Source organism: Syngnathoides biaculeatus, chromosome 17 (assembly GCF_019802595.1).
Source record: "Syngnathoides biaculeatus isolate LvHL_M chromosome 17, ASM1980259v1, whole genome shotgun sequence".
Taxonomy (NCBI): Eukaryota; Metazoa; Chordata; class Actinopteri; order Syngnathiformes; family Syngnathidae; genus Syngnathoides; species Syngnathoides biaculeatus.
The window spans coordinates 12,651,485-12,675,564 of NC_084656.1; the positions used below are offsets into that span (position 1 = coordinate 12,651,485).

General features: G+C 40.4%; 1 protein-coding gene across 2 annotated transcripts in view; it reads left to right on the plus strand.

The window, feature by feature from the left end:
• The first annotated feature begins 8,771 nt into the window (after nt 1-8,771).
• Nucleotides 8,772-24,080, plus strand: part of sh2d3ca (SH2 domain containing 3Ca) — a 58,552-nt gene continuing 43,243 nt past the window's right edge. Inside the window, exons 1-2 of one of the 2 annotated variants that reach the window (XM_061801922.1) lie at nt 8,772-8,832; nt 9,845-9,987. In XM_061801922.1, the coding sequence (XP_061657906.1) occupies nt 9,856-9,987 (132 nt within the window). In that variant the 5' untranslated portion in view covers nt 8,772-8,832; nt 9,845-9,855. Of the gene's footprint in view, nt 8,833-9,844; nt 9,988-19,181; nt 19,320-24,080 lie in introns of those variants that run through there. The other variant, XM_061801923.1, reaches the window with a different exon arrangement.

Genomic DNA, 24,080 nt, shown 5'->3' on the forward strand with positions numbered 1-24,080 from the left:
ATCTTGGCAATTACTAGCATGTTTATTATTTTGTTATAATTGATTTTTGTTAAGGAACAGATATTTGAACACAAACAGTGTAGCAATAGATGTATACAGACAGTACAATAGTACTCACCGTCATTTACTACAACATTTATTTGTTTTCCAGTTCTAGGTAGGAGATGACCTGATGCAATATACTAATATAACATAAGTATAGACATGGGGTGCACATTTTTGTACAGAATTTGGTCAGGTGGCCAATGAGCATCAGAGAAGTTCCTTTCTTTTTCCCAATCCCCCAATCTTTTTTTACTCCAGGGTCTGGTCTCATGTAAAGACATTTTAACAGACAGTTGAAGCTGCTGTGCATAATACAAAGTACAGTATAAAACTCACACTCAAAGAATGAAGACATTACAATCTTCAAAAATATACTAATATTCAATTCAATTCATACTGCATCAAAAAGTTGTAATATTTTAGATAAATCTGAATTTTACAAGGAAAAATACTGTTTTAGTACATGAAGTAGAAGTAGAAGACTTTGTTATAACTCTCACCCAAAAAATTTATGCAGTTTTATTTTATTTCGGATTTCATTCCCTGAGTGCTTCTCTATGTGGTGTGCAGCAAAAATATCCACAAATGTTCAACTGAATTTCGCCTCGAGGGATCATAATTACTATAACAAATTAAATGAATACCTCTCTATACAGGGCCTTGAGGGTTGAGCCGTATTATTTTTCACGAAAGAAATGGATAAAGCAAGACCTTTTCAGGAAAAAAAAAAGTCTCCTGTGGTGGAGGAAATGACATACTCCAATTAGAATAACAAATGCGTGTTTAACTCGACTCAATTCAATGTGTTGTCAGGTGCAAGTGAATTTACAAGAGATCCCATTGTTCTGAAACCCATTTACTCTCTTTAAGTCTGTCAAATGGAGGAAATTCTGTGTGAGCATGTTAATTCTCTGTATGAGCATTCCTAAAGCATGATAAGTGGTACGTATGTGTCTGGGTGGGTATTTTGGTATTACTATTAGTGCTATGGGAGCCGGCCCATGAGGAATAGACCTCACAAAGTGATTGACAGGTCTCTCTTAATTGCCCACCACCACTTTTTTTTAAATCACCTTTATCTGTCTGACATTGTTAGACGCTCTCACTTGAAAAACATTATTCCTCTCACTCCCACACTAATGACGCTTCAGACCTTTTCGGCCTGGCAACAGAGAGGAAAATTAGTGCAGGATATTTACATCCACAGTGGTAATTATCTTGATCGTGTCTGAAAGCTTCCATGGGCTTGTTGCGCTTATGAGTCTGGCCTGTGGACTTTAAAAGGCATTCATTGTGCTTTACTTTCGGGAGATTGATCTGTCTTGTGTTTCGTTGTGTACAATGTGTCACATGAATGCTTGTAGGCATCCCAGTTTACTACACTTTTTTTAATTATTATCTTATCACCATATACAGTGCCTCGGAGTTCGAATATAAATCGTTCTTGTGAAGTGTTCAATGTCCGATTTGTTCAACCTGTGAAACATTTTTCCCCATAGGAAATAATGTAAATGAGTTTAATTGGTTCTAAACCTTCAAATTGTAAACCCCCATTTTGATTCCTATTTACTGTATGTAAAAACATGTACACCCTGTATTTAAACAATAAAAAATGTACAGGTGATCAGCTTTGCTCAGGTGTTCGGAATTGCTCAAACATTTTTCACACTGATTTTTTTTTGGTGAAGTCCGATTTGTACGTTCCCTGAGTCGTTCAAACTTTGATGTTCCACTGTATATTTATGTACTCTATATAAAGGAGGAAGGGTATACTTAAAGAAAAACAAAAAAATCATGGAAATTTTGACCCACACATTAAATTTGCAAATTTGATCTCAGAAAATTAATGGTCCAGATCGGAAAGCATTAATATCGACTTTCTTTTTACAGAACACACACAAACACCAAAAGATTTCTCTTTGGTGATCTTGTATCATCCTGCCACTGATAGGTGTTTAATTTCCTGTACGTGGGTAGTTTATCACTGCCTTGAAAGACTTCCCTTTGGTTATTTCTCCCTTTCAAGTCAACAAACTATTCAACAAAAGAAATAAAAGTGCAATGTAATTGTTTTAAAGAATGCTTTAATACAGCATCGTGCATCCTAAGAATGATCAATGAAAATCTGTCTGATATGAACAAATCTATTGAGAATGCCTGCACACACACACGCACACGTGCACCTACACACACACACACACACACACACACACACACACATGAATAATGCAGTTATTGTTGGAGCAACAGTTGCTGCTACAGTCAAAGCACAATCATGTGAACAATGAGGCCAAGATTTTTTGGGAGTTTTTGTCATGGTAAGCAGTGTTGTTTACGAGGGCATACTGTTTACTATATCTATCTGCAGCTGCATAGTGCAAGGACAAGTGCCCGAATGGAAACAAGTCAAGCATCTAGAAATAGGGTGGGTGTTCGGGAAGGTTGGGTTGCTTAATTAGATTAAGTCACTCAAAAAGAAACAAGCTCGGGAGCACATGATCATTGTTCTGTTCTGAGATATTCCATTACAATGTAGAAATAACACGCACAATGTGTTCCAAAGAATACTTCGTATGTGTCAACAGATGGGATGATAATTGGGAAGTTTTTATAACAGAACCCAAAATATCATTTCCTGTCATTTCAATGGATTGGACTTCTAACAATTAAAATACAATGCACATGTTGAATGGTGTTTCTTAATTTCCTAAAAATGTTTAGGGTATAAATTTCATTATTGGTGTGAGCTGCAAGTAAATCCATACTCATGAGATGCCAGTAATCAATGACCATTTCTATTGACTTCCCAAGTATAGGGAGGACTCTACGGACATAAAACATAATTGACAGTAATCAATGCACTTACTAACTGGGTTGGGGGCCAACAGGAAAGGAGGCTTTTCTTAGAAACACTGGTGACCAACTACAAACCTCAAAATCACCCCTGGCCTCCTTATGACCTTCACCTCAGTCCTGCTGGGTTAATAATTGATTTATACCGTGTGGTTGCACCATAACAGTAAAGAAAATCCATCAAAAGTCTGCTCTGGTGCTAAGGAAGCTCAATAATGAGCGTAAGGAAAGAGGCTCAGGCGGAGAGTGTGTGTGATTTACATTGTGGGTTAATACATAGTGAGAACAGTCACGCAATCATTTTTCATAAACACACTAATATGGACATGCGAATTCTTGAACAAAGGGTGTTTATTTATATTTGCTCACCTATTAGTAAAGGAGGGTTAACATGCATTGTCAATCTGGGCAAAATTTAGTTCATTAAAACACAGGTTAAGGTGATTAAAATGGTGTATTTAGAAAAAGTTAAATATTTGAAGACAAAATTTGTTCCGAGAGCTCTTGTGCCGTGTGTCGTACACTTGAGATGACCAACAGGTCACAGCACACACATAACAGCAACTGAGCTTGCAATCACCAGTTGCTGACCACATAGATTTGAGATTTGTTAATATTGAACAGGTTTTTAATTATTTTCACCTATGACTGTTTCCCAAGCAAATCAGGAAGAAAAAAACATGACTACAGCTCACACTAGATAATATTTCCGAGACATCCCATGATCGTGCTTTTGCTGCGCGGGATGTGTATACCCTGCTTAATTAGATATTCAAAAGAAATAGTAATGTGGCAAATCAAGTTCTATGGAACTATGACTGAAAAATAAGTAGATGCTTGAAACTGAAGATTCTTGTAACTTTTAACTAGATACTCTACGCATATTCATTCTTGAGTTGAATTTCACCTCCATGCTTCCATGACTTTCATCTGACGAAGTCAAAGCAGGGCAATCCATCACTAAGCACTCAAAGGCATCATCCCAGTAGGGTCACAATGCATGAAGGAGCCGGGAGGGATACATCTTCAATTTTCCACAAACACCGGGATCTCAAATTTGATCAGATGGTGTGGAAAGAGACAGGTTGTGGGGGGTCGGGGATAAATAATAATTAAAAATAAAAGAAGGTGTGTATGAGTGTGCACTGTGGGAGTAACATGACCTTGGGTTAACAAAGAGCGGTGGAAGAAAAGAGGCAGGTGGGCAAGGGAATCGATGGATGAGGGAGCAGGAGGCAAGGCGGACTCAAGGATCAAGTTCTAATGCAGCGCTCGAGGCCACGCTGACACTCTTGTAAGCTGCAGCTTGCGGCTACGGCTTGATGAAAGCGCTCATCTAAGTGGAGTCTAGACATATAAAGTTGTGCATTTTTATGGAGAGTCTGGTACTAAATAAAGCTAATGCGTTTTCTTACAAGTGCACAAACTCGTGAATATTGAGTTACAGGCAGTCATTTGGTGGATTTTCTTTGCTCTGTGTGACGAGCAAGAATTTAAGGTACAAGCCTACACTGTGGCGATGGTGTCAAGTTTAACAGGTACACTTTTTACACCATTTGTCACAGAACTCTAAAAAAAAATGCACCCTCAATCTGGATTTGAACCAGGGTTATGTTGGGATGAAACTGACTAAATTATCCAGTTTGAATGTGACTCTGTCCCTATTTGCACCGTGATTGGTTGGTGACCAAATTCACTGGGATAGCATCCAGCTCACCTGTGACGCTAATGATGACAAGCGATATAAAAAAATGGATAGAATGGATGAATCCATTTCCATACAGAATCCAAAATAACTATTGTATTGGGTCACTTGTGCAGGCAGCTGAGGCATCATTAGTGCCAGCACCTCGTATCATCTGTTCCGATGTGCTCTTTGTTCTTGTCAGATGGAGTCTGACATGACTTTTTTTTCCTCCTCACAAATCAGGAGTGACACAAGGGTGGCAGCATGTACAAAGGTTACGGTATATATTTCTAAGTTTCCTGAAACAACTACATGTTTGAAAATTACGGAGCTATAACAAGAAGTGAGAGGCACGAGGAAGGGCAGCTGCTCTCTACAGCAGTGATTTCCAACCTTTAGAGAGTCAAGGCACATATTTTACAATTGAAAAATCCCACGGCACACCAACAAAAGTAAAAATGGATAGACTAATTACTGTATGTACTTCCTGCCATCTATTAGAAGAGGATTTTTTTTTTGTTCTGTCTGTCATTGTGCCTCACTGGCATAAATAGATGAATAAAGAAACATTATTTCTTGGAAATAAATGTTTTTTTTAGCAATTACATAAAATTGGATAAATTCCCATGGCACACCTGAAGAGCGCTCACGGCACACTAATGTACCCCTGCACACTGTTTTGGAATCACTGCTCTACAGTACGTTTACATCAGAAAACATTGATGTCTGAAGATGATGCTCCATTTTTTTTTTGTAACAAAATATACCTGTGTGCCCTGCAATTGGCTGGCAACCAGTTCAGGGTCTACCCTGCCTCCTGCGCGTTGACAGCTAGGATAGGCCCCAGCACTCCCCGCGAACCTTATGAGGATAAGCGGCAAAGAAAGTGGATGGATGGATGGATGGAAATATACATGCACTTGTTTATTTAGAATCCCTCCCATTGTAGCTGCATCCAAAATCTGTGGCAGCTGTAGTGGGTGTATCTCTCACTACACGAGAATCGCATCAAAATAGTTACCTTGGAATAGTTTTGCCTGGCTGGAACTGCCATAGCTCAGAATCACAAATTAGGGCCCAGAAAACCCAGCAGTGGGGAACCTCTGCTCAACTAAATAAAACCGTATGATCCTTTTTGTCCACATTGGTTCTTTGGTTATATTTCCCCAACAGTCGACAATTATAGCATTTCTTTTCCTGGAGTTTTCTGTCTCCTCCTCCTTTGACATCCATCCATCCAGTCTCTTTGCTGCTTATCCTCATGAGGGTCGCCGGGAGTGCTGGAGCCTATCCCAGCTGTCAACGAGCAGGAGGCGGGGTACACCCTGAATTGGTTGCCAGCCAATCGCAGGGCACATTGAGACAAACAGCCACACTCACAATCACACCTAGGGGCAATTTAGAGTCTCCAATTAATGTTGGATGTTTTTTACATGTGGAAGGAAACCGGACCGCTCGGAAAAAACCCACGCAGGCACGGAGAGAACATGCAAATTCTAAGTGGGGCTGGGATTGAACCTGGGTCCTCAGAACTGTGAGGCCAACGCTTTACCAGCTGCCCCACCGTGCTGCCCCTCCTTTGACATATACTGCTCATTTTTTAAATCTTCTAAAAAAAATTCAGATATTGCATATTAATATTTAGAAATTGCATTTATACATTTGATTTCATATATATTGAAGTGTATTTTCCTTCTTTCTTCCACCCCCCTATTTCTTTCCCCTTTATTACTCTGTAGTTGTTGCACTGTCCTTGAATTCCTCAGGCATTTCCTAGGGTAATGTTCATATATATTATCATAATTCTGCAATACCCTTTCATAAATTAGGGAGAAATAACAGGGACAGTCTGACAAGAGGGAGGGAAGTCAGTATTTGTAGTAATCTCACAAAAAACAACAATGATAATATTATGACAATGAAATTGTCAAATAGCCTGTCTGCTTTTTTTTAATAACCTCCTAGTGGAAATATTAGGAAATCAGACGCAATAAATCAGAATTCAGTGTGTGTGCAGGTGTCTGTGAGTGTGTACGTGAACACCAGCAAGGCCTTGGGTCACCGTTGCTCATATTTATGGTTGAATTATTGAAGGCTTGTTTTTCATCAAGGTGAAATTTTGAATCACCAGGCAGGACACACACACACACACACACACACACACAGCACACGCTTCCACAGTCACACACAAACCCATACAGGCTTTCAAAATGAAAAAAAATAATCTTTTGAATAGCAGGTGGAAGTGAAACATAGTCCAAAATAAAAAGCGAAACATCCACCATGTCAATGCTGGTGCCCTACAAAGCACCGCAAGAGGGAATGGCAGGTTGGCCTTCAATGATATCATCAAACACACGAGGCGCCAGAGGAATAAGCAAATTAAACAGATGGTATCCACATCATGCAAAGGAATTAGTCAAGATTAATTTAGTGGGATATTAGGAATATCAATTATAGCCCAATGATGCTTGATTAAAAGTGTATGAAAATCATTTATCGTGCATGTGTCTTGGTTTCAGTCGATGTGAAGCGTTTCTGAGTCATAATTGTTCCGTTCCCACCCATTAACTGCAGTTGTATCAAAATCAAACATTCGTTTTCTGTAGCGCTCATCATCATTGGAGCAAGGGTGACGTGGAGTCTGACATCACGCCACTTATGAAGAATTTAGATTGAGTCTTCAACGTAGTAGTGGGAAACTGGAGCATTTGGTGAAAACCTACACATGCATGTAGGAAGCAATGTTAACTCCACACAGTAGGGTTCGAACCCAGAACTGAAGCACACTTTCAAATGCACAGTTCGTACTTTTTGCACACCTTGCTGTACTCTGAAATTCGTAAAAAATTTCAAGGAACTCCACTTCTATGCCTTTCTGTGACTCTTAGGGTCCCTCTACATCTCTGTTGAATTGTGGTAACCACTATCTATGACTCTCGAAGCTCAATGGCCACGTCCCTGTGAGAACATCCTGTTTGAAACCTCACAACGGTGACGGTGCTGTGGTGGATTGTTAGGAATCATCTTTGTTCTGGTTCTGGTTCTTCTATTATATAATGAACAAAAATGCCACACGTTAAAAGGCTTCTATCGAAAACTGAATTCACTGGTTATCTTGGATATTTAATGTCAAGTGAGTGTTTTAAGAAATATTATATATAAACATTTTTAAATCTTATATATTGTAGTAGAACACACCCCTGATTTTGGTGTGGGGAATGTGGGATCGATTACCGCTCAGTGATGGTATTGATACTAGCTTGCCCAGTGACTGACTGGCAACCAGTTGAGGGTGTATCCTGCCTCCTGTCCATTGATAGCTGGGTTGGCTCCAGCACTCCCCTTCTGAGGATAAGCGGCTAAGAAAATGGATGGATAAATATCATGCAAGTGTAAAAATGTGAAAATTGTATCGTAATTCAAAAGCAGATGAAATGACTCACCCTGTAAAAAAAAAACTGCTGCGACAATGATTCAATGCCTGTATACTTTTTTGTGACACCTGAATTTGTACATTTGTGATTTCAGTAAAATTAGTCAATGTGGGCCTGTTGTTACAAATGCAATGCTTATCTCCAACCATTTTCTTTGCCGCTTATCCTCAGAAGGGTCACGGGGATTGCTGGAACCAATCCCAGCTGTCAACGGGCAGGAGATGAGGTACACCCTGAACTGGTTGCCAGCCAATCGCAGGGCACATTGAAACAATCACACCTAGGGGCAATTTAGAGTGTCCAATTAACGTTGCATGTGTTTGGGATGTGGGAGGAAACTGGAGCGCCCGGAGAAAACCCACGCAGGCACGGGGAGAACATGCAAACCTCTCACAGGTGGGGACAGGTTCGAACTCAGATCCTCAGAACTGTGAGGCCAATGCTTTTACCAGCTGTTCCACCGTGCCGCCGCAAACCTTATAATGCATCATAATTATGAGTGAATGTATTCATGTGTGGAAGTGGGTGATGGGGTATGAATCCAGTCCCTGAAATGTCAGTAAATACCATCTCAATTCTCGCCTCAAGAAAAACAAGCCTTAATATAGGGGATCAAGGCTGTGAACCTCTGAGAGTCGCAATAGAACATAAAACCGTAAAACGAGCAGCTACAATGGTTTTCTTCTGTAATCACATGGCGCCATCTAGTGGCTCAAAAGATGCACTTAATCAAGAGTCACCTGCCGGGAATTCAATATTAAACTAGTAGCGCTCGCCGCAACAACTCTTGAAGACGGACACAAATTAATGGTAAGAACGCAGAAAGCAATTTCTTTGTTATTGGTATGTTTAATAAGCAGGTTATACAGTACTGTACTGTACAAGAATGAGGTTAACCTCTCCGGCTATCAATAGCACCACTCTTTATTTGGCTAGGAGACACTTTGTGTAAGAGTTTTCCCTCAACATGGTTGTTGAACGCAGTCATGTCAACACTGAATTAAGAAGCTTGCAACTACTATTACTATTTATTGTGTATTGTGGAAATAGTTCGGAGTTGATTAGTACTTAGGCTAAGCTAAGTGGTATACTTAAGATAGTTTGTTAGGTGAATTATTTGAGGTCAGTGGTTCCCAAATATGAACTGGAGGTAATAGAATGAATGCACTAAGTAGCAAGCTAGCTACTGGTACTACTTATCTAGCAAGTACTAAAGACTTTAGATGGATAGCATGTGAAGAAATGAGTTGGTAGAGGTCAAAATTGTCCAAATACACGAAACGAAGGTGGTTCAGGAGATGAAAACTGATCTCTGTAGCTAAGTACTGTACTGTACTACTAGACAGTCACACACACAGAAACCTGACTGGGTTCTGTGTAAATAGGCAGGCACATAAATGCTCGATCATCCATAATGACAATGGTATGGAACCAACAGTAGTAACGTGATTTTTTTTAGCCATGATTTGTGGTGCGCAAATCCCATCATAAATACATGGAATGAAGTCGTCATGAATAGTAAGGTAGAGAGATTTTATGTAAAATGGCAATAAAAGGACAAGTAGGTTATACTGTATTAACGTTCCTGTGTATGGGTCCAGTTGATGGGGCTCCTGTGGGCAGGCCTAACATGGCCTAAGAGGCCCATAGAAGAGCCACAGTGCCATTGGGAACCCCCATTTGCAACTTCTCGCTATGCACGACAGAATTGCACTGCTTTGGCCTGTGGAGACCAGATCTATGAGTGTGAACGTGTCTGTTACAGTTCCATATTAAGTAACCAAATATGCATTGTGAATTTTTTTTCTTTCTTTTTATATAGGGCATGGGAATATGCACATGTTTTTAGCATGCACCTGTTACAAGAGCAGATCAAACAAATGCTTGTATGAAGGCCCAAAATTCACACGGCCTTTTTTTCTAGTCTTCAGATGCACGGCGACAGCTGAGACATTCCATGTTAAGGTAAGTCAGCTCTGTTAAATTAAAATTTTAAACATAATATTTTTACTCAGCAGTTCAGTAAAACCGTCTGTGGTTGTCATCCATTTTTAAAAAGAATTCCCTTAGAAAGTAAGTTGTGTCTTCCAGGAACAAAAATTTTACCTTAAACACGTAAAAACCTTTAAAATGTAGCAGTGAAATTTTAACATAAATTTAAGTATAACAATATATATACATACATATCTTCATTCAGTTTCAGATGTGTGCCCCCCTTTAGTGCTTTTTGTATGAATAATGAATATTAAACATTGATGAACCAATTAAGTGTCAAGGACAGGATGGTGTGTTAGTGTTCATCATATTTGGCTCACATTTGAGAGGTCCTGGGTTTGAATCTTGGTTTATGCGGGGTTTCTCTGGGTGCTTTGTCTTTCGTTTCACATTACAAAAACATGTGTTGAAGATTCTAAATTGCAGATAAGAGCGAACGTGAGTGTGACTGTTTTGTGTCTATGATTGGCTTGTGACAAGTCCGGGATGTATCTCGCTTCTTAACCAAAGTCAGCTGCAGTTGGCTCCAGTTAATGAGCTCAAATGCTACAGAAAATGGATGAACTCTCAAAAAGTGGGAAAAGAAGTTAACCTTGGATGTAATGCAAAATTTTGAAATAGTTAAACATGCGGCCTTTGATAACAAACAAGCATGTAGCAGATCAGATTGCAAGGTGAAGGCTAACATGAAGAGATAAGTAGTCTACATTTTAACACGGCGTTCTCGCAAACAAATGGATTGGACTGAAGAAGATGCAAATCAAGGTTCTTTGTTCACAAAAGGCTGCTCAATAACAAATCACTGAGCAATCAGGAATAATAGTAAAGAAACAAAGAAGCCGAGAAGTAACAGAACAAAGCTAACTGAGCGGATTAACACATATGTCATACTCATATCATTTTAGGTATTCAAGTGTTGCATATCCATTGCATTTCTCTTTTATTTTCAGAGGCACTCAAACTGGAGGACAGGTTTTCTGTGTGAAGGTTATAGATATTCAGATTTTATGTCCATAGTATAAGACCAGCTCCATTAATGCTCTGTCATTCGGCATCACATTTAAATGTTTTATTAGCTCCCCCTGCTGGATTAATGCTCATTCTGTAAGAATACGTCACTTCAGAGGCAGAGGCAAAATGAAGGTTACTGTTTCAACACACTGTAATGTTTAAGCAGGTGGTAGCAGTTCGACTCGACGAAAATGTACGAATCCACACAATCCATTTTATTTAAGATGTCAATAAATACAAAGAGCAGCCTCCAGGTACGGTATGTGCCACTCGTCTTCAGTATTTAGTCCACCCAGTAGATGGTGCTCTGTTGAGCTCCAGAATGATTCAAATCCCGTCTCCACCTGTGTGGAGTTTCCGTGCCTGTGCTTGTGTGGGTATATCTGGTCACTCCGGTCTCCTCAAACATGCCAAAAACATGCATGGGAAACTCGAAATTGCCCATGAGTGGGAAAGGTTGTTTGTATCAGTGGTTTTCAAAGTAGGGGGATGGGGGGAGGTCTAATGACAGGGAGTGCCGCCCCACCAGCTTCTAAATTTCTCCTCCCACCTTTCCACCCGGGGTTGGTGGTGCTGAAAATGTCACGTCCAAAAAGGTTTGGGAACCAGTGCTTTATGTATGTGCCATGTGATTGGTTGGCAACCAGTTAAGGGTGTACCCGCCTCCTGCCCGAAGTAAGCTGGGATAGGCTCCAGCACTCCTGTGACCCGTATCGTGATAACTAGCTCAGAATATGGATGGATGGACATAGATTGTAATTTTCTTGTGTGTTTAATGTTTTATGCAACCTAGCTTTGCCTTGTTATGCAGCTAGATATGAAGCTCCTCAAAGTGTGTGTGTGTGTGTGTGTGTCACGGGGAGGGCTTAGATGAAGGGACTCAGATGTGTAAGTTCATGTTTAATTATGCGAATGGTTTGAATTTTCAAAATGTGTGTGTGTGTTTGATTAAATCAAGTCAGTGCCCTCTGGGTGCATATGTATGTGTGCGTGTGCGCATGTGTGTGTGTGCCTTAGCCAATTACTGTAGATTGAATTAATGTGGTGCCTGTGTAAATGAGATGGGGTGTGAGTTGGTGGGTGTGATTCATTCGCTGATTTTACTTTAAAATATCCAACACCCACATGCATACAATAAAAAACTGAACATTGATTAAAAAAAAATACAGCAACTGTCACATGCAAATACGCGAAATCTTTTTGTTACATAGAAATCATGTACTGTAGAGCAACTGCACCCCTTACTGTGATAAGTGAGAAAAGCTTTATTTTTCATGTGCTAACCGAAAATAGTAAAAAATGTTATTTTGGCTATTGGATTCTGAAACCAGCTATCAAAATCAGATTTTTTTCAAATCATATCATTTTTTCAGGTCAGTTTAGGAAATGTCTTTTAAAATGGAGGCACAGCATCTTATTTTGTTCATTTTAATGTATTTTAGTTTTTTATACCAAGTAGCCACACCCACCCATTTTCAGATTGGCTTATCCTCCTGATGGTCGCGGGAGTGCTGGAGCCAAACCCAGCTGTCATTGTAAATTTTTGTTTTCATAATGAAATCCAACTTATGCGTAAATTCGGGTTATGTCGCCAGTGTAGGAATGTATCTCGGTCATAGACAGAGGAATCCCTGTATTTAACTTTTAACTGAAACATTAATTCATGAATATTAAATCATATGGGTTAGTTACACACACACTGGGTTTTAGTTCATAGGTTTGATATTGATACTGGTTATAAAGAACCTCGGGTCAAATTTTCCTTCTAGTTTATGCTTTTAGCCGCTTAGAAAATGGTTGTTGATTATTTGAATATGCCTTATATGAAGCATACAGAGTTTTTTGACCCAGCCCAAAATGGTTTAAAAGTGGAATTGAAATGAAGAGCCTGAATCACTCAAATCCAAACGATGCCCAACCTTAATTATGTCAGGCAGAAGCAAAAACAATCCATAAGTGTTGTGACATCACCGTTAAAAAGGGTTTATTAGCTATATGATGTTAAAATTTTGGATTCATTTCCATTTTGATGTCATGATAATGTTAGCTACAGGCAGGATTAAGACAATTCAAGCATTCTGTGAGCTATCATCTTTACTCTTGAAATACCAATTAAACAATACTGCAGTTGGTAAAACTACTCAATGGTGTTAACCACTGACAAAAAATACAGAATAATAAAGTATCTCAAAAAGCACAAGGTCACATAAATACAGCAAATTAGCTTTTAATGCCAAGTCAAAACAGCATTTGTAGGCCTCTTTTACATTGCACTACTACTATTGCAGGATGATATTTCACAAAAGTCGTAAAGTAGTAGATAATGTAATAGGAAAGTGACACACACACACACACACACACGAAACGAACATGCACATTATCTTTGTTTCTGCACACATTTCTTTTCATGCACTTAGTCTCATGTGGTCTATTTCTACTTTCTCCTATCCACACACATATGCGTGCGCACTCACACAAACACACGCACACACTGGCAAGACGGGCCCACATAATCCTTTCATTATAGAGATGCTGGCAGATACATGCTGGGAATCGCCATTGTGTTCCCTATCAGCCTGTGGGAAGGGGCTCACTAATTAATATCTAACTGACGTTCGTCTCTGAGCGGCAAGTGGGGGATGCAGAGATAGAGGACACAGAGGAGGAGGGGTGGGGTACTGTAGGGAGATGGCCACTGCGGGGAGGAAAGAAGGATGGAAAATGACAGCTTTGTGTAACTCATCCTTCTAGAGCAGTGACTGCTCCTGGCATGTGCGATGTGCGGTCGCACAGGATGGCATTGCTGGTTGGGGGGCTCAACACGGCCTGATGAACACTGGCATTTATATGGGGATTTTGTATCCCCTTGTGGAATTGTCATCTGATTCATATTAGTATTATTATTCGGTGAGATGCACGGTTATATACCATTATAGGGCATGTACTAAACATGTTCAGAGTGATTATGATTTTGAATATGACCGACTTTAACTCAAAGGCCAAATATATATTCGGATTCTTCTATAATGACTGAACAAACAATAACTAACAATAAACAAATAATATCTAACACTTTTTTTTATGAAATGCCCCTAGGCATTCCAGAAAGTTGAGTTTCAACTACCTGTTGTAGTGCAGGGGAAGTTGATGTGAACTAAACATGTTCAGAGTGATTATGACTTTGAATATGACCGACTTTAACTCAAAGGCCAAATATATGTTCAGATTATTCTATAATGACTGAACAAACAATAACTAACAATAAACATATATCTAACACTTTTTTTATGAAATGCCCCCAGGCATTCCAGAAAGTTGAGTTTCAACTACCTGTTGTAGTGCAGGGGAAGTTGATGTGAACTAAACATGTTCAGAGTGATTATGTCTTTGAATATGACTGACTTTAACTCAAAGGCCAAATATATGTTCGGATTATTCTATAATGACTGAACAAACAATAACTAACAATAAACAAACACTTTTTTTATGAAATGCCCCTAGGCATTCCAGAAAGTTGAGTTTCAACTACTTGTTGTAGTGCAGGGGAAGTTGATGTGAAGGGGGTGGAGTGGGAAAACTCTGACTGCAACCCCGCCCCAGGCCCTGTTGACCAATATATTCTGGAAGGAAAATGCTGTTTCTAATAATAATAATAACAATCGATCCATCCATCTGTCCATCCATTATCTGAGCTGCTTATCCTCACAAGGGTCCTAAAGGAACACTTTAGGCGGTTGTGCAATCAACAACACTTGCATTGCATCATGTGTTTTAGCACAGGACTTCTGTGTAGCTTGTGCGTTGGTTGCTGTGCACACAAAAAAATGTTGCTGCGTGAGGAACCCTTAAGTAGACATGCAGAAATGAATGAATGAAGGACCGGCCCCACCTCTGTGAAGTTTTCATATTCTCCACGTCCTTGTGTGGGTTTTCTCCGGTTTCCTCCCACATCCCAAAAGCATGCATTAATTGGAGACTCTAAATTGCTCCTGGGTGTGATTGTGTGTTTGACTGTTGTCTTGTCTCCATGTGCCCTGCGATTTGCTGGCAACCAGTTCATGGTGTGCCCTGCCTCCTGCGCGATGACAGCTGGGATTGGCTCTTGCACTCCCACGACCCACAACAGGATAAGTGGCTCAGAAAATGGATGGATGGATGGATGGAAGGAATCTGAGACCAAAATGGCCTTATGTACGATGCTTCTTTTAGTGTGTGAAAGTAAAAATTTCATGTGGTCGCATTTTTTTGACTGCATGTTCCTAGAATACGTGCGGAAATGCCCCCTCCAACTGAAAAACTTAATTGTACTAATAGTACCGATGCGAAAGTTAGCGTAGAACACTGGCAAAAAGTACCTCATGTGGAATGATGAGGGAAATAAATGATCTTTTTTCAAAATTTAAAAACAAGCTGATTAAAATGTTTCACTACCCCTATTTTACTCACTAGTAAGTTTCTTACGGCTTGTCCAGCTAGGGGTCGCCACAGTGTGACATCTTGGATGAACGGTCATATTTGTTTGGCACAGTTTTTACGCCGGATGCCCTTCCTGATGCAAAAAAAAAAGGATTCAGACCTTTGATATTAGCAAAAAAATACACTGCATAAATGTAGTAGTTCAATGAGGTAATATCCTTGCCCTGCTTGGCATGTCAGGCTGTGACAGGCTGACCTATCCAAAATATGGGTATGTCGATTAAATGTTCATCACACAGCAAGCCTGAAATTACGGCTAAGTCTATTTTGGGAAGTGTTTTTTTCTGCAGGGGTCACTCACAAGGACAGAACTATGGAATAAATACCTGTGTTCACAGGTAAAGATACTGTAGGTCCTTTAAGAGCCGAAATCTCTGGTGAGACATTGCCGCGGCTGATTTGCCATAGCGAGACAGGAGACTAAAATATTGCCCGTATGCTCACCAGGGCGACGTCTCAGGCAGGGCATTCCTCTAGGAGGTCTCTTTGACATCAAATAGAGACATCTCCGCAAGGTCTTCTCTGTTTCCTAGGTCTCCAGGAGGTCTCAGAGACCTTGCAGTTGTGGAGAGAATTAGTCTCTCTGACGTCTCCGAAAAGTGCTGTAGACTTGAAAAAGTCTCCAGAAGCACGCTGATGAAATCGAACATATTCATATTCACAGCAACTCCATGACAACCTGGCGAATCCAGGAGACATCACACTAGCTAGTTGTCGACTTGTTAGCTGAATATTACTTTCACCTGTGATCAAGTTTTGTTTGTTCATGTTTTAGCATCATATCACACTGGAGCTCTTAAAAAGCCTGAATTACAGCCCAAAAGAATTAATTTTAAAACCAACCCCAAAGCCATAGCCTGACAAGCACTCATCCAATTGCCACTCCCCTCGGGATCTGTTTTGTTTGTGTGTGGTTGCAGTAGCCAGATGTTACATGCTACGTTGTGATTGCTTCGGAGGGGTTTAACAGCGGATTGAGTTTAGGGAAAGCATGGAACCCCTATAATGAGCTCATGCGTCCGCCCTCCCCGACGGTGCAATCTGTTTAATCCTAACTAAGAGGAGATATTGTAGTAAATGAATCCACCCTGTGTCTTATTTGTTTTTCAACCCACTGACATGCATTTATGGGGAGGCTTAGCAAAAGTCTTTACTGACTTTTATCTGTCGTGACACTGACAAAATAAAAAAGCAAGCGTTACTCCGATGATTGTTTTCTGAATGCGCGACGAAACGCAGCATCAGAAATTTTGGCCTGTGGCGAGGCTTCTTTAAAGATGACATGCGTGAGGGCCGCTGGAGACAGAGCCGCACACACCTGGTGATGGCAAGTGTGTGTGTGTGTGTGTGCGTGTGTGAAATGGGCTGAGGCGAATCACACAGTGTTATCCTTGAGACACCTGCCGTCATGTTTCAGCTTTTAATGAGCTGTCGAGCTGCATTCATTATTTCAGCCTAGCCAGCAAATGTACTGCGGTTGCTGCCACAGCTTTCTGAAGTGAAATGTGTGAATGTGAATGTGTGAGTGCCAAAATATATACACATACATTTTTTTCTGTTCCGATTATCCTCACTAAGGTCTCCAGGCATGCTGGAGTCTATTCTAGCTATCTTTGGGCGAAGTGTGTTGTATATCCTTAACTGGTCGTCAGCCAAATATACACACACACACACAGTTGTAGGGAGAAAAGAAAGTGTGTGTATGGATTCAAGTGTGAGTGTGCGCATGTGTAGGAACCCCTCAGCCCATGCCCCCACCCACACCCACCCATGGGTTCCTTTCAAGGCTTAAGAAAGGTTAGATTCCTCAGGGTGGCTGCATTCCTCTTCGCTCCCTATTCATGTATCTTAGGTATTTATCATTTTATCTTGCAGGGGTCACTTTCCCTTACCTCAACATCTTTTTGGTTCTTTTAAATGTCAAAATTTCAAGCCTTAAAAATAACTGAATGGAATGTTCCATGCAGAAGTCACTGATGCTGCAGTGGTACTCTCGTCTCACTCTGGTGAAAGCAGCGTGGGTTGACTTCTCAGTCAGTGACGGCGTCCGTGTCTCTATGTGTCCCGTGACTGACGAGCGACCAGTTCAGGATGTAGCTTGCCCGAAGTCACCTGGGGTGACCCTGACCCAAACTAGGGTAAGCGGTGTTGTTCCATGCAGTTCAGAAGGGAAATATAGGACATTTTTGTGAAATGGAATAGAAGGCGTTTTCTGACGTCAGTATGTACTCTTTTTAAAAAAAAGACATTGAAGAATACATAGTGCTGTTTGCGGGGGAGCTCACATACATTTAACCATAGTTGTATTGCAAGTTTTTTTAGAACTACAATAAAACATTATTGACTACAGTGCAACTTTTCAAAGTATTCCCTGTAAAATCCCTGTAGTTTTTCAACCACACACATACATTTGGAAGTAGATCTTGAAGTTGAGAGTTTTGTCGTAGTGCTTGAAAACATTTACTCGTTCATTCATCTTCTGTTCCACTTATCCTCATTCGTGTGACGTTTACATCCTGAAGTGGTTGCCAACAAATCACAGGACACATACAAACAACCAACCAACTAACCAAACAACCATTCATTCTCACATTCACAACTGCAAGCAGTCTTTAATTAGTCGGTGGTTGACTGGTTAGCACATCTGCCTCACAGTTCTGAGGACCCAAATTAAAATCTGGCCTCCCTTGTATGGGGTTTGCATGTTGCATGCCTCCATGGGTTTTCTCCGGGAACGGTAGGTGAATTAATGACTCTAAATTGCCTGTAGGTATGAATATGAGTGTGGCTATTTGTTTAAATGAAGTCCGGCAATTAGCTGGCGATCAGTTCAGGGTGTACCCAGCCTGGGATAGGCTCCAACCCTCCCTGTCCCTTGTGAGGATAAGCAGCTCTGGAAATGGATGGCAGGATGTTGGTGTAAGGGTATGTAAACATACCCTTAATTGTTCTACCCTTTCAGAATTAGGAATATGTTAACTAGTCTTATAGCAATTTATTCTTAGTATGTAACCAGCTGCATCCGATGATAGGAATTGTAATTTCAGGTTATTTTTGCGCTTCACTTTTTCCCACTTTTACTTCCTTTATCTCCCCCTTCCATAATATGTCAGCATTGTCTCAGGACCAAAGAGAGCGGGTAGGGTTTTTGGGGGTCGGGGGGTGGTTGGCGTCCGGCAGGGTGGGTGGGGTCTGCCTGGAATTCGACAGCACTCTCGCCTGCTTGTTCTTGCTAGTGTTGAAGCGCCCCCCCTCCCTCTCTCACCTCCCTTCCCATCCATCCTCCCACTCTCTCTCACTCCACCTCCCTATGGTCCACCCTCCCCCCACCCACACGCCTTTCACAAGCAAGCAATGAGGTAATCCCTAGCAGCCGCGTGAAGTGCAGCAGCAAGTGCGGTGAGAGGAGCAAGAACAGCAGCCGGCGTCATGTCAGGAGCCGTGATACGCGCTGACTCTTATCACTTTTTACATGTTAGCAGCTCTCTCCTCTAGCTGCTCTGGATAGCTGCTGACAAGCTCTAGCTTTGGCAGTTTTTTGGAGCTCATTTTTAACTGTGGAGGTCACTATGTGGAGGGGCTATTAGGCTGGGCAAGGCAGGGGTGGGACAGGCTTAGCCCAGAGGCTCGGGGGTTTATATTGGACACGCGGGGGTGGGGGTGAAGAGACAGAGGAGGCAAAAAAGGACGAGAGGACGTGAGCGGAGAAATTAGGGGAAAGGTGTGTGCCCACCATGACGGAAAGGTGCAGTCTGTGGAGCGCCCTGTCGGCTGCAGCATGCTGCTTCTACCGAGGATCCTTCATGCAGGTGCAGGTCAGTGGGTGTTGCATGTTATGTGTCCCAACGCATTCCTCATGATGCCCATGTGAGCCCACAGTGGATTCGGGAGCATCAACACTGATGCTAAGTGCCACACGAGTGACATCATAGAAGTAGTACTGGACAGTCAAAGCCACTGTGCAGAGACAGGAAGTGGCGTATTGTACCACTTAAGAGTTTTAGTGGACGGGAGTGAAAGTGTGTCGAGGTCTACGGTATCATCTTCGTTTGATCTAATTCCAGCTCGGGGTTTGAAACCCAATATGCGACCATATACACAGGACAAGATGAGTTACAGTATTTTTTTCTGAACATACTGCTCACAGTAAAAGCTTATCTCAAATATCAGATTTCGTAGGCACTTAACTTGATGTCTCAATAGATGAGAATGTGGCCTTTTCCAGAACTAAAAGGTATAGTTGCCTAAAGAAAATGTATCCAATAAGTGTTAAACTGGTGGCTTCTTTTCACTATATTTTGGTTTTGTTGGATACGGTTACTGACAAGGTACAGTAGACCTCAACCATTTTCTACAATAAATTTTGCCATTATAAAGATAACAATAATAATTATGTGTAATACTTCTGTGTAGTCTGCAGTTGTGTTTGAATTAGTAATGGGCATAAGATTTGATTGATCCTTCAGATTGTGATCAATTGCATGGAGTTGATTGAAGTGATTCAGTCTCAACTCATCGACTGTGGAAGACAAAGTTCTGCAAAGCTCCACATGCTGGCATGGAAAGAGGCATTCAGAACATTCAATTGGAGATTGTTCCTTTTTATTACAAATAATAATTAATTTTGAATGGCATGATTGTAAACTGAGATTTTCCACATGATCAAACTTTAGAGGGCAGGACTATGTAATAGTGGTTCACAGTGGTTTTGGGATTCAAATCTCTGAGTTTTTGGGATGATTCCATGTTCTTCCCAAGATTGTGTGCGGTTTCTCCCACTTTCCCAAAAGCACCCATATTAGACTAATTATCAACATTTGTCCATAGCAGTTAATTTGTAATACTTTTCCACTCTCTTTAAAGCAACATGAAGTAAAGAATACAAAAAAATGAAATATATATCAGATATATGTATAAATATGTGGCAGTATTAAAACTTAATAGTGTTGAATTCATAAGGGCAAATTTATTGACACGATAATTGGATTGTATTGTATTGGGTTTGATTAGAAGAAATTAAGTTGTTGCTAAATTTGACCATGTCTACATCCCACAATATTTCTTTAAAGGATGTAGAAAAAGTCTGCAGGTTAATGTATGAGTGTTTTTAAATCTAAATGGTTTCACAGTTTTAGCTGTTTCTTTGTGTTTGGAGATGGTGTGCATTTTTGGAATCTCAATAATTAATAAACACGTAAAACGAGTGTTAAAATTTCAGTTTGTAATGGATTATGTCATAATGAAATTAGTAATTTATATAATGAGTATACTGGATAGGTATTTATACAGTGGTACCTCCATTTGCAACCGACCCAACTTTTGTGTTTTTGAGAAATGCGACCATCTCTCAGGCAAATTTTTATAATGACATGAGATTAAAAACTCGAGTTAAGTGTCCTATCAATGTTGGCAGTGAACATTACAACAAGAAGCAGTTTGACAGATGGTGAACAATTGTTTGCTTTAAGATCTTTTATTACCACTCCCAGTTTATGTTTATTTTACAAATAAACAAAGAGAATTGCATGTTGTGTATTTAACAAAACCACAATAACTTTGTATTACAAAAGTACAATAACTTAATGGTAACACTCAATGACAAAGGCCATGGGGTAATTATAAACCTCTAAATTTCACGTATTTTTCTCTAGCATGGACTTGGTATAAAACTGTCAATTTGATGTGAAGAAACACTTTGGCTTTGACATCAAGTGTCCAGTTTTGTATCAATTTTGTCCATATTTGGCTAAGCCTGCCCCCTTTTCCTCTGATTGGTTGCCTCCGTGTAGAAGACCCACTTGTGAGATTAGACTTGTATGTTGGGTTGACAGCACTGGCTCAGGAGAGGAAAGGGAAGGTGGAGAGTTTCCAGTGCAGAAGTGGCTGGTCACGTGCTACGTTTACTCAAGTAAACTTTTCCATGAACTGTACTTGTCAGATTACTTTTAATGCACCATGCTTTTTACTTTTATTTGAATATTTATGTGAAGGATTGATACTTTTACTCCATTACAATGATCAACATGCCGTTCATGACTTTTATCTATTCAATCTTGTGTGAGCACATCTATTTTTAGACTCCATCTTCAACTTCAAATGGGATCACTTGTATTTGACTCCAAATTATTATTTTATTTGATCTGTTTAAAAAAAAAATGAAGTTATTCAAGTTACTCTTAACCTGGGTAGTTTTTTCCCCCCGCGTACTTTCTTGCTCATACTCAAGTTACTTTAGTCACATCATTCTAAAATAACACTACTCTCACCTGAGGACAGTATTTGGCCGCTCTTCCCACCTCTGATACCGACCGATGTAAATAAGGTTTTAAAACTTTGAATGATCTGATTTAAGTCAGTTGCACGGTAGAAGACTGGTTAGACCGTCTGCCTCATAGTTCTGAGGACCGGGGTTAAATTTTGGTCCCACCTCTGTGGAGTCTGCATGTTCTCCCCGTGCCTGTGTAAGTTTTCTCACGGTAATCCGTTTTCCTCCCACATCCCAAAAACATGCACGGTAGGTTGATTGAAAACTAAATTGGCTGTCGGTCTGAATGTGTGTGTGTGTGTGGTGTGTGTGTGTAAAAGGTTGTTTTTTCTACTGTATGTACCTTGCGATTGGCTGGTGATCAGTTCAGGTGGTTCCCCGCCTCTCGCCCGAGGACAGCTGGGACAGGCTCCAGCATGCCCGTGACACTAGTGAGGATAAGTGGTACAAAAAATGGATGGATGGGTGAATGATTTCAGGCTTCTTGACAGACAAAACGTCTGGAACTCAGGAATGCGTGGACAATTTGATTTCACATTTCACGTATTTACTGACGCACCACAGAGACAATATTGCATCCCAAATACAAGAAAATTTGGTGTTGCAAAATCTGGCCTTTTTAAGCAACTTATGTTTGTACAATGTTCATTGAAACCTTTAGAAGTCAAGGCACCACTGTAATAATGTGTAAAAAAAAAAAAAAAAAAGAGAGACATTTCAACAATACCGTTTTTACAGTTGTATTGTCACATCAGCATACCCAAGATTGGACTGTAGTTTTTATTTACATCTCCTTTGCGTCAGATTTGAGTGTTTATCTTGGACTCGTAAAGTTATTTTTAATTAGAGCGGTGACGGGGTTTGTGGATAACGGTTGTTGAAGTGGGTGAATTAATTAGTTAGTGAGGCTGTTACGAGTTAAGTGGCTGCCTCTCTATTGTAAGCGAAGAATAATTGCTTAATTCTTTGCAACATGGGATTGTTTTCAAACACTCATTTTAACTGGCCCAATATTGACTCCCCAATCCATTCTCATTAAAGATAGCTTGTCAAGCATAATACTGTGCAAGCTAAGTAAGTGTGCTGTAATTGTTACTTGTTGAAATCATCCATAGCGCCATTGATGACATCTCTTTGCCTCCAGAAAAACATTTTTTTTCATTAGTTAATTATTATCAAAACTATATCTCACACACAGGACATGCATGACTTCATATACAGGGATGAGAATTTTCTGCCGATTGGCGGATTTCCGGGTTTTTCAGACCAAAATGACCATTCTCAAGATAAGCGCAAATCCGTTGAGAAAATTTCAGGGGGGGGGGGGTAGGGGTAGGGTATCGTGCGCCTGCCTCTCGGTAGTGGGCTTCGAGCTGCAATTTCAGCTTAGTGCTAGCACGACTATCATATGCATATATCGAAATTGCTCGGTAGTGTAATATTTGCATTTTGCGACATAAACATTAAAACTTGTTTGCGGCAGATTACTCGATTGGACAACAGAGTTATACAGTATAACGATCCAATCGTGTTATTGGTTAATCGAGTTTCATCATTGCCATGTACATGTGTTCTCGGTTCTCAGAAATCGCAGTGTAACCTTGTTCGTTAGCCAAGTAATGGCGCATGGGACTTAGATAGCACGAACTGAGCGACGGTGTGTTCAAAGTTTTACAGTGGCGAAAGTCTCAGAAAAAAAGGATGAAGGTCGAGTGAGGGCAATTGACAAGGATCCTGGAATCAAAAACTGTTTCAGACGGGGATGGCTTGAAAAAAGTGTAACCGTGCAGATAGAACCAAAAACGATATCAGCATGTCTAACCGAACACATCCAAAAAGTGGACATTCCCGGCAAAGTGCTGTGCACTCTGTGTTCCAATAGGAGCAAAAAATATCCAGGAGGAAACTCTACCCCACCCATCGACAGACATTTTCAGTGTTTTTCCAAATTGGTCATTCTCATCCCTGCATATATAATTCTTCTTGACATCAGTCAATATCTTCACTCGTGTGTGAGTGTTATGCTCAGAAACTGCTAATGTTAATATTATTTATGTTTTGCTTGCCAAAGGCAACAAAACATGAAGAAGAAAGAAAGTATAGTAAGTTATTAGCTTTTCCAATGCTATAATGCTTTGAGACACGAGTGTCCCGTTTTTTGGGTTTTTCATGATATGAGCTCTACTATTTTTTTTTTCAAGATGTTACCATAGTTACAGTAGAACCTTCTGAGTTGAACATTCCAAATGCCATACCATTTCGGAAATATAGCATCATTTCCAGAGCAAATGCATTACAGAATTCTTCCAAA